Raw genomic sequence first — 12021 nt, forward strand, 5'->3', positions numbered from 1 at the left:
CGATTCCGGTTAAATCTTGAAACACGGCTTCTTCATGGATAAGGCTGGAGGGGTTAATGTCAGGAGCGTAAGTATGCTTACGGATTGGAGGCACAAGTTCTTCGACTTCATGGATTTCGGCAGGCTGTCTCTTCCCTTCAGTGTCGTAAGCCGGCTGGAAATGAGATAAGTCTGTGTCTTCTGCCAGTTTGCTGGCTATTGGCCGCATCTCCTTTGTCAGCCTTTGGAGATCATCATTGTCGAAGTTTGAACCGTCCTCCTTCACACCTGGATATCCTTTAATGATGTCATCCGCTTCAAGATCCAGAATCCATGCTTTGGCCCGGATTAGTGCGGTCAGCGCTCCTGCTCTTGCGGCTGCCTTCTTCAGTTCAGTAATCCGGGCTGGTAGCATAGCCAGCTTCTCAAGGGTTTCTTTTATCAGTGTTGGTGCCGGTTTATTGTAGGCTGTAGTGCATATAGCACGCTGGGATCCAGAGTAAAGCTGTTCTATTAAGGTGTAAGCCACTTTAAGCTTCATCCGCATATCAGCGCCCAGATGAGTAATGCGGGTGCCTGTCATGGTTTAATATCAGCCAGACTGATAAACAATAAGATCTCATGAATTGGACAAACAGCATAAGGAGATACTTACCAAATACAGCGGACGTCATAGCGTTGATTTGCCGCTTCAAACCAGTTAGTTCATCTACAACTGACTTCAGGGCTGCTTCGGCATCCTCAGCTCTTTTGGTTAAACCGGCCTTTTCGGTTTCCCAGTCAGCACGTTCCTTGTTAAAAGACTCCTTTAGCTTTTCCATAGCTGTCAGGGCTTTGGTCAGCTCCTCCTTGGCTTTCACAGCCTCTGCTTATTGGGACTTCACGTTCTCTTGCAAATCAGCGGTTCGGGCATCTCTATTGCTTAGCTCGGCCTGTAATAGCGAAGATATGTCAACAACAGGATATGTATTTTCTAAGTACTAAGCGTATAACAAGTTATGCACTTCGTACTTGGGGGCTAATACCTATTTGTTCTATTATCAATACATCTTTTATAAGTCTCCAGAAAAATGCAAGCATTATCCTTGACACTTGGGGGCTAATGTACATCTGTTCAAAATGGACGCATGGATTCAAGACCCGGATTGCCTCGCAAAGCTAAACCGTCCTTTGGGGGCTACACTGAGGAAAGCTACTTAATTACATTGGTAAAGTATCAGTTTTGTTTTCACTAAGGACCTGACATTTTGAGGGTCAGCAGGAGAGGGTTAAAGTATTACAAAGTCCCGATTTAAGATCAACATCATAAAACGGCCCTTGGGGGCTACTTGGGATAGTGTTTCAACTTTGGAATCAAGAAGTAAAGGGAGATGAAAATACCTCATAGAGTTCCTTCACCAGGTTCACCAAAACGGCTTCATAGTCACGGTTTGAGCGCGGACGGTTTAAAAAACCGGAGTGAAGTTCTTCAGCACTGAGATGAGCATAGCTTGATAAGTCAGTGCTCCATTTACCCTTTTCCCTGGCAGCACGCTCTTATTTGGCACTATGTTGGGCCAAGATTACAGGATGGCCAGGAGAGTTGTGGCCCATGCCAGTAATGATAACATCATCTCCTCAGCCTTCAGTAGTTTTTGTGGGTGATGATGGAGTATCAGTACCTCTCACCGGATTAGCCCAGTTTGGAGCTGCCGGTTCAGTGTCAAGCACAGAAGGATCAGTTTCTGGTTGTTCATCAATATTCTGGTCTTGAAGGGGCGGTTCATCAAAGGTAGCTTTAGGATGAGGACCCTCCGGTTCACGAGTTTGGTCTGGTTCACCTATTTGCTCTTGTTCAAAAACCGCCTGGTCTTTTGACGGATTGTTGACCCGAGCTTTCTTGCTGGGTTTGGCTTTGGCTCTGCAAACAAAATTAAAAGAGGTTTAGCATCTTATTCAAGATTTGCAACGCATTTGAAGAAAGGGTTTGAATGCTTACCCAGCTACAGTTTTAAGAGGAGGGAGTTGGATTGCTGTTAACTCGCCAGAGGATGAGGGAGGTGTCACCTGATAATTTGAATCGGACGGATTAAGAGGTTGTCTAAAATAACCTGCCTTGGGATAAGAATTGTCAGAAGTGGGAGAGACCTCAGCTCGGCGCTTCCGAACCGGAGTATCAGGTAAACCGGCCGAAGTGACCTGCTGGCCACTATGTCGGGTTATCCGGCGAGCTTCATGCTGCTGCATCTTAAAAATAAATGTTGGATCCAAGTAAGCAAGAGGATGAGAAAAGCTTACTTTCCGGACAGCTTGACGGGTTTTTTGTGTTGGCATAGAGTCTGAACCAGAGGAAAGGGTAATTACCTCTACATCATCAGCCTGGCTACCTTCTACGTCCTCTTGATAAAGATCATTGTTAATGAGATGCATGAAAAGGGAGCCAAGGGAGTCAAGTTCTACCTCAACTTCTGGTTCCTCTACGTCTTCATCAAGTTCCATGTTGATACGTTCGGCTGTTTTCCGCTTTGAGGTTCGCTTGACGGCTTTGGTTTTGGGATGGGATGGCTTTGCCGCTTTATCTGCGGATTTCCGCTTCTAGAAGGGATCACCACCCTGTTCATACACAAACAGAAGAAAACTTACAAGTTGAACAATTTAAAGATATCAAAGATAAAAAGGAAGCATAGTGCTTACAACAAGGGGTTTATTTTGAGTGTAGAAGGGGTTCAAGCCGGTTTGGCGATAGACTGATTCCGATTCATTCAAAATTTTCTTAACGCCTTCAGTGACCTCTTCATCGGTTAACTGAATGTTGATGTGGCGTTGGGGGTCTTCTAATTCACCGATGTACTCACACATTAAACCGGGGCGGCGGCTTAGTGGCAAGATGCTCCAAGATATCCAGCAACGCACGAAATCAACGCCTGTTAAACCGTTGGCCATAAAGGCCCGGAGTTTGGCGAGTTGAGGGGCATATTTGGCCCGTTCCGCGGAACTTAAACGTTGCTGCAATGGATGAGTGTTAGAAAGCCGGTGCTCACGGTAGCCTGGAAGAGGGTTCTCATCTTCAGGAGAGGTATCTATGCAGTAGAACCAAGTCTGGTTCCATTCCTTGGGGTGACTGTGCAGTTTGGCATGAGGGAATTCAACTTCTTTCCGCTTTTGAACAGAGACACCACCAAGTTCAGTGTTGGGACCATTTACAAATTCTGTACGCCGGTTCAGATGAAAAAAGTCCCAGAATAGCTCAGCAGTTGGTTCTTCTTGTAAGTACGCTTCACAAAAGACTTGGAAGTTGCATAGATTGGACACCGAATTGGGTCCGATATCTTGAGGATGGAGTTGGAAACTGGCAAGCACATCTCGGAAAAACTTCGACCCGGACGGTTTGAAACCACGGCCTATGTGGTCGACAAAGACCACTACCTCACCCTGCCTCAGGGTAGGAGGATTCTCTATTCCTAGAACTCGCCATCGAATTTCAATTTTCTTGGGCAAGGTACCGATATTGACCATTCCGTTCAACTGTTCTTCAGTGACCCAGGAAGGAGCCCAGTTGCAAGCGGAAAACTGTTTGGCCATTATGAATCGAAAAGCTGGAAAAGAAATGCTGGTTTACAAATCATTCATGGTGGTACGCAAGATGCAATGGAATAAAGATATACAGATATATGAAATTGCGTAAATCGGAGACTGATACAATAATGAATGACAAGGTCATATCAAGGGTATACATGTGTTGTTAAACCAGACTGTTACAATGAATATAAAAGGGGTTTGCCGGTTTACCAGGGGACTAATGGTATGAGATAGATTGTTTTTACAAGGGTAAACCGCCTACATGGTAAAGAGGATACAGACCCAAGGTAAAATGACTAAGTAAGGAGAAACAGATTCCACAAGAGGGCATGGAAGTTTCGGATCTACTGAAGACAGGAAAGCAAAAATATTTTGACGTAATAAGGGGTGGACCCACAGCAGTTCGTAATGCTTCAGATCAGTTTTTGTGTACAAAAGGATTGTTCTGATAGCGGAAAGGAAGCTATTTACGCGCAATATATCAAGCGTGGAGTTTTTAAATCCATACATGAGGAGGAACAGAGCCGTACTGGAGCCCCGATGAACTTTGATAAACTGTGAAGAACGAATGAACCTTCAACAGATCTACAAAGGGGGAAAGGGAAAGAACTCACAGAGGAGCAAGCAGCGGAGGATCACCGCGTTTCTATGGTACGATCAGGTCGATGCAGCGGCCTTTGTCGAAGCAGAGGGGAAGCTCGGTGACGGCAGCGGCGCTCAGGGGCAAGACGTCGCGAGGAGGAAGAAGAAGTGAAGGAGACGAAGGGGAAAAAGGAGAAGGACCTATGGTCCTATTTATAAAGCGAATCGATAAAGCGACAAGTGCGGGAATCGAGGAGCTCAAAAATGGATAGTTAATAAAGGTGTCGCCTCGATGATTGGATATACATTAATGAAGGTAATCTTTGGCTTCAACGAAAAGATGACGTCAGGGCAGTTTATCATGATCCTGGAGTATGACGTCACGGCGGTTTACAAGATCAAGGTGAAGATGCAAAAGAGGAGTTTTTCTAAGTGTTGAAGATTTACATGAACAAGTTCAAACCAATCTGGGGCCTAATGTTGGGGATATTACTACTGGACATAAACCGGCCAGGAGCAGCCGGATTAACTTTATGAAGATTAGAAGCCCATGAAGACGTAAGAATGATGGCGCTTTATGAAGGCCCAAGGCCCAAAGGCGAGTTAAGGCATGTAGATGTAAACCGACCTTATTATGTAACTTGCATTGTAAGATAGGAAGTATAGAGACTGAACCGAACACGTTTATGATCCGGCTTCGGGACTCTGTAAACCGGCGGGCGTCAACCTATGTATATAAAGGGACGACCCGGCAGCGGTTTAGGGACAACACACAGCAACTCGAGGGCCAGCTAGAGTGGATTCGCTCCCTGGTCATCGAAACCCTAGCAATACCAATCACAACTAGACGTAGGCTTTTACCTTCATCGAAGGGGCCAAACTAGTATAAACTCCCCGTGTCCCCTTGTCTGGTTTAACCCCTCTAAACTAACCCGTTGCGATGGCTCCACGACTAAGTCCTTTCACGAGGACATCTGCCGTGGCAAACCCATGACACGCCGAACCTCAACATTCATCGGACCACATACATCTGTATGTATGATTTCTAACAAATCTTTTGCTCTCTCCATAGTATCGGAGAACGGTGTTTTAGTCATCTTGCCCATGAGGCACAGTTCGCAAGTACCAAGTGATTCATAATCAAGTGGTTCCAAAAGTCCATCAGTATGGAGTTTCTTCATGCGCTTTACACCGATATGACCTAAACGGCAGTGCCACAAATAAGTTGCACTATCATTATCAACTCTGCATCTTTTGGCTTCAACATTATGAATATGTGTATCACTACTACCGAGATTCATCAAAAATAGACCACTCTTCAAGGGTGCATGACCATAAAAGATATTACTCATATAAATAGAACAACCATTATTCTCTGATTTAAATGAATAACCGTCTCGCATCAAACAAGATCCAGATATAATGTTCATGCTCAACGCTGGCACCAAATAACAATTATTTAGGTCTAATACTAATCCTGAAGGTAGATGTAGAGGTAGCGTGCCGACGGCGATCACATCGACTTTGGAACCATTTCCCACATGCATCGTCACCTCGTCCTTGGCCAGTGTTCGCTTAATCCGTAGTCCCTGTTTCGAGTTGCAAATATTAGCAACAGAACCAGTATCAAATACCCAGGTGCTACTGCGAGCTCTGGTAAGGTACACATCAATAACATGTATATCACATATACATTTGTTCACCTTGCCATCCTTCTTATCCGCCAAATACTTGGGGCAGTTCCGCTTCCAGTGACCAGTCTGCTTGCAGTAGAAGCACTCAGTCTCAGGCTTAGGTCCAGACTTGGGTTTCTTCTATTGAGCAGCAACTTGTTTGCTGTTCTTCTTGAAGTTCCCCTTCTTCTTCCCTTTGCCCTTTTTCTTGAAACTGGTGGTCTTATTGACCATCAACACTTGATGCTCCTTCTTGATTTCTACCTCCGCAGCCTTTAGCATTGCGAAGAGCTTGGGAATCGTCTTATCCATCCCTTGCATGTTATAGTTCATCACGAAGCTCTTGTAGCTTGGTGGCAGTGATTGAAGAATTCTGTCAATGACGCTATCATCCGGAAGATTAACTCCCAGTTGAATCAAGTGATTGTTATACCCAGACATTTTGAGTATATGCTCACTGACAGAACTATTCTCCTCCATCTTGCAGCTGTAGAACTTATTGGAGACTTCATATCTCTCAATCCGGGCATTTGCTTGAAATATTAACTTCAACTCCTGGAACATCTCATATGCTCCATGACGTTCAAAACGTCGTTGAAGTCCCGATTCTAAGCCGTAAAGCATGGCACATTGAACTATCGAGTAGTCATCAGCTTTGCTTTGCTAGACGTTCTTAACGTCGTCAGTTGCATCTGTAGCAGGTCTGGCACCTAGCTGTGTTTCCAGGACGTAATTCTTCTGTGCAGCAATGAGGATAATCCTCAAGTTACGGACCCAGTCTGTGTAATTGCTACCATTATCTTTCAACTTTGCTTTCTCAAGGAGCGCATTAAAATTCAACGGAACAACAACACGGGCCATCTATCTACAATCAACATAGACAAGCAAGATACTATCAGGTACTAAGTTCATGATAAATTTAAGTTCAATTAATCATATTACTTAAGAACTCCCACTTAGATAGACATCCCTCTAATCCTCTAAGTGATCACGTGATCCAAATCAACTAAACCATAACCGATCATCACGTGAAATGGAGTAGTTTTCAATGGTGAACATCACTATGTTGATCATATCTACTATATGATTCACGCTCGACCTTTCGGTCTTAGTGTTCCGAGGCCATATCTGCATATGCTAGGCTCGTCAAGTTTAACCTGAGTATTCTGCGTGTGCAAAACTGGCTTGCACCCATTGTAGATGGACGTAGAGCTTATCACACCCAATCATCACGTGGTGTCTAGGCACGAAGAACTTTGGCAATGGTGCATACTCAGGGAGAACACTTTTATCTTGAAATTTAGTGAGAGATCATCTTATAATGCTACCGCCAATCAAAGCAAGATAAGATGCATAAAAGATAAACATCACATGCAATCAATATAAGTGATATGATATGGCCATCATCATCTTGTGCTTGTGATCTCCATCTCCGAAGCACCGTCATGATCACCATCATCACCGGCGCGACACCTTGATTTCCATCGTAGCATCATTGTCGTCTCGCCAATCTTATGCTTCTACGACTATCGCTACCGCTTAGTGATAAAGTAAAGCATTACAGGGCGATTGCATTGCATACAATAAAGCGACAACCATATGGCTCCTGCCAGTTGCTGATAACTTGGTTACAAAACATGATCATCTCATACAATAAAATTTAGCATCATGTCTTGACCATATCATATCACAACATGCTCTGCAAAAACAAGTTAGACGTCCTCTACTTTGTTGTTGCAAGTTTTACGTGGCTGCTACTGGGCTTAGCAAGAACCGTTCTTACCTACGCATCAAAACCACAACAATTGTTTGTCAAGTTGGTGTTGTTTTAACCTTCGCAAGGACCGAGCGTAGCCACACTCGGTTCAACTAAAGTTGGAGCAACTGACACCCGCCAGCCACCTGTGTGCAAAGCACGTCGGTAGAACCAGTCTCGCGTAAGCGTACGTGTAATGTCGGTCCGGGCCGCTTCATCCAACAATACCGCCGAACCAAAGTATGACATGTTGGTAAGCAGTATGACTTATATCGCCCACAACTCACTTGTGCTCTACTCGTGCATATGACATCTGCGCATAAAACCTGGCTCGGATGCCACTGTTGGGGAACGTAGTAATTTCAAAAAAGTTTCCTACGCACACGCAAGTTCATGGTGATGCATAGCAACGAGAGGGGAGAGTATTGTCCACGTACCCTTGTAGACCAAAAGCGGAAGCGTTAGCACAACGCGGTTGATGTAGTCGTACGTCTTCACGATCCGACCGATCATGTACCGAACATACGGCACCTCCGAGTTCAGCACACGTTCAGCCCGATGACGTCCCTCGAACTCCGATCCAACCGAGTGTTGAGGGAGAGTTTCGTCAGCACGACGGTGTGGTGACGATGATAATGTTCTACCAACACAGGGCTTCGCCTAAGCACCGCTACAGTATTATCGAGGTGGACTATGGTGGAGGGGGGCACCGCACACGACTAAAAGATCAAACGATCAATTGTTGTGTCTCTAGCGTGCCCCCTACCCCCCGTATATAAAGGAGCAAGGGGGGAGGTGCGGCCGGCCAGGAGGGGCGCGCCAGGAGGAGTCCTACTCCTACCGGGAGTAGGACTCCCTCCCTTTTCCTTGTTGGATTAGGAGAAGAGGGGAAAGAGGTGGAGGAGAAGAAGGAAAGGGGGGGCGCCGCCCCCTCTCCTTGTCCTATTCGGACTAGGGGGAAGGGGCGCGCGACCCTTGCCATGGCCGCCTCTCCTCTTCTCCACTAAGGCCCACTATGGCCCATTAACCCTCGAGGGGTTCCGGTAACCCCTCCGGTACTCCGGTACAATCCCGATTTCACCTGGAACACTTCCGATATCCAAATGTAGGCTTCCAATATACCAATCTTCATGTATCGACCATTTCGAGACTCCTCGTCATGTCCGTGATCATATCCGGGACTCCGAACAACCTTCGGTACATCAAAACATATAAACTCATAATATAACTATCATCGAAACGTTAAGCGTGCGGACCCTGCGGGTTCGAGAACTATGTAGACATGACCGAGACACGTCTCCGGTCAATAACCAATAGCAGAACCTGGATGCTCATATTGGCTCCTACATATTCTACGAAGATCTTTATCGGTCAGACCGCATAACAACATACGTTGTTCCCTTTGTCATCGGTATGTTACTTGCCCGAGATTCGATCGTCGGTATCTAATACCTAGTTCAATCTCGTTACCGGCAAGTCTCTTTACTCGTTCTGTAATACATCATCCGCCAACTAACTCATTAGTGCAATGCTTGCAAGGCTTAAGTGATGCGTATTACCGAGAGGGCCCAGAGATACCTCTCCGACAATCGGAGTGACAAATCCTAATCTCGAAATACGCCAACCCAACAAGTACCTTCGGAGACACCTGTGCAGCACCTCTATAATCACCCAGTTACGTTGTGACATTTGGTAGCACACAAAATGTTCCTCTGGTAAACGGGAGTTGCATAATCTCATAGTTATAGGAACATGTATAAGTCATGAAGAAAGCAATAGCAACATACTAAACGATCGAGTGCTAAGCTGACAGAATGGGTCAAGTCAATCACATCATTCTCCTAATGATGTGATCCCGTTAATCAAATGACAACTCATGTCAATGGCTAGGAAACATAACCATCTTTGATTAACGAGCTACTCAAGTAGAGGCATACTAGTGACACTCTGTTTGTCTATGTATTCACACATGTATTACGTTTCCTGGTTAATACAATTCTAGCATGAATAATAAACATTTATCATGAGAATAAGGAAATAAATAATAACTTTGTTATTGCCTCTAGGGCATATTTCCTTCAAGAGCTACTGCAGGCGGAGCTCGGGCACGAGTGGCACGGGGCCGGAGCTGCGGGGAGGGGCACGCTGCGCGGGTGGCGTGCGGTGCGCGGCCGGGACGAGAGCTGCTGCAAAGACGGCGAGGCGCATGCGACGGGGCGCGGGCACGGCGGTGCGGGAGCTGCGGGGCGGGGCGCGGGGCGAGGCTGCACAGCTGTTGGTTGGAAGCTCGTCGGATGCAGGTCAGATAGTCGTCGGATGCTAGTCAGACAATCATTGGATGCTGGTATCAAGCTGTGCACGGAGCCTCTTGACATGAAGCTGCTCGTGCTCTGCGTGTAATGTCTACGCGGGGGGCGGCTGCTTGCATGCATGTGCTGGTGCGAGCGCGCGACCGGAGCACGGGCGTCGGCGGAGGCGACCTCGCGGGGGCGTGACCGAGTTGCAGGGCGGGCGCGTCGAACTGCGGGGCGGGGGTGGGGCGCGCGTGACGGGGCCGGCGAGCTGCGGACGGGAGCTCGCGGGCGAGGCGGCGGAGGTGAGCTCGGGGGCGCAGGGTGAGGTCGCGCGGGAGCTCGCCCACCAGATGTTTGACTGAATGCCGATACGGATATACACAAAATGGGTCTGGCTTTTGTTGGGCGCACCGGCTGACCCAAACGAAAAAGCGGACGCGGACAGGCGGACGGGCGACCCAAACAGACAAAAAACGGACAAAATCAGCGTCCGTTTGGGTCGCCCCATTGAAGTTGCTTCGAGGAATTGTGGAATTTGAACATCTAGCACACAATCATTTTGACATGTGAGTACCTAGGTGTTGCAGTATGTTTGTTGAGAGTGAAACAATCTGCTATGTGTTCTGGTATGTTTGGAAAAAGTGAAACAATCAGATATGTGTTGTGGTGCGTATCTTCATTGACTTCTCCCTTATGCTTGAGGTTGCATACTTTGTCACGGAGGACATTAACCAAGTGCGTTCCTCTTTTGCGTCAGACATGCAACGGGCGACCCAATCTGGTTGTAATTCCCTTTTTTCGCTTTCATCTTATAAATAGCATTTGTTCTTCTTTTTATCCTAAAAATTTAAAGGTCAAGCCTGAATTAATAAGTCAAAGCCAGAGCTGATAGGTAAACAACTATTGGAGGGAGTATTATATTGTTTTTTGAATTTATTTATTTTGAATTTTGGAGTATTATATTGTTATTAAACAGAATTGTGTAAATCCTGCTCCACATATACATGACGAGTTCATCTTTGCACTGCATAGCATGCATTACGGTGTAGCAAACCAGATTTCAGACGGACTTGAGCTTCTTAGCGATGCCGGCGAAGTACCTCCCCTGGTGCTCCGCCAAAGCGAGCTCGGCGCCAGTGGGCACCCTGCTACCGTCGGCGCCGGCGAAGGTGCCGGCCCCGTACGCACTGCCACCCTTGACCTCGTCCATGATCAGCATGCCGGCGCCGTGCGTGCCCCCGACCGGCACGAACAGCATGCCGTGGTGCGCCAGCTGCGTGACGGCCGTGAGCGCGGTCGACTCCTGGCCGCCGCCCTGGGTGGCCGTCGCGAAGAAGACGCCCGCGGGCTTGCCGGCGAGGGCCTGCTCCTTCCAGAGGCCGCCGGTGGAGTCGAAGAAGGCCTTCATCTGCGCCGCCATCATGCCGAACCGCGTCGGGGTGCCGAACAGCACGCCGTCGGCCTCGGCCAGCTGGCCCGCCGTGATGACGGGGTGGTCCTGGCGCACGGGCGCCGCGTGCATCTTCGCCAGCACGCCCTCCGGCAGCGTCTCCGGCACCCGCCATATGGTGGCCTCCACGCCGGGGACGGAGTCGGCGCCCTTCTTTATCTCCTCCGCCAGCGTCGCGACGTGTCCCCAGGTCGAGTAGTACCTGCAGATAAATATACAGTGATCAGAATCAGTGAGCTAGCTAGCCGGAAGAAGAAGGGATGAACAAAGGCGGAGCATTGCTTGATTACACGATGTATATCTTGGTCGCCATTGCTGCAGATTTCTGCTAAGTTTCTTTCTACTAAAATTCCTGCCCTATCTTCTTGTCGCGGTGTGGCTTGTGAAGGAGAAGAGTGAGAGGCACCGGTATTTATATAGAAAGACCGTTGTATGCTAGCTGATTCAGTGGGAGCACTAGGATACACTAAACTGGTTCAGTGGTGCTAATGGCGTCCGCTATCTTGGAAAAGCCATGGCTGCTAAGCGATACTAGTAATTAAGAATGATTGAGTGTGGCAGGCCGGACAGTGCGCAATTTGTAATGAGGGAAAAGCAACAGGAATCCACGATAACGGGGTTAGGTGATGATGATGAGGGAAGCTGCTCTGCAAAGCGGAAAAGCCTAGGTTGTGCGAGGTCATTCAGGCTTTGGCAAATGCCAAGTTGCTTGAGGAAGGGATATTTTTT

The 12021-nt window shown here is 47.4% G+C and overlaps 1 protein-coding gene across 1 annotated transcript; it reads right to left on the reverse strand.

The window, feature by feature from the left end:
• Positions 1 to 10731: 10731 nt before the first annotated feature.
• Positions 10732 to 11735, reverse strand: LOC125521978 (quinone-oxidoreductase QR2). Its single transcript, XM_048687041.1, has 2 exons — positions 11583 to 11735; positions 10732 to 11494 (listed from the first exon to the last, which is right to left on the reverse strand). Exons 1-2 carry the CDS (start codon positions 11603 to 11605, stop codon positions 10903 to 10905), a joined length of 615 nt encoding a protein of 204 aa, XP_048542998.1. The 5' UTR covers positions 11606 to 11735; the 3' UTR covers positions 10732 to 10902.
• Positions 11736 to 12021: the final 286 nt, after the last annotated feature.

Source organism: Triticum urartu, chromosome 7A, assembly GCF_056163025.1.
Source record: "Triticum urartu cultivar PI428250 chromosome 7A, HENAU_Tu73, whole genome shotgun sequence".
Classification (NCBI taxonomy): Eukaryota; Viridiplantae; Streptophyta; class Magnoliopsida; order Poales; family Poaceae; genus Triticum; species Triticum urartu.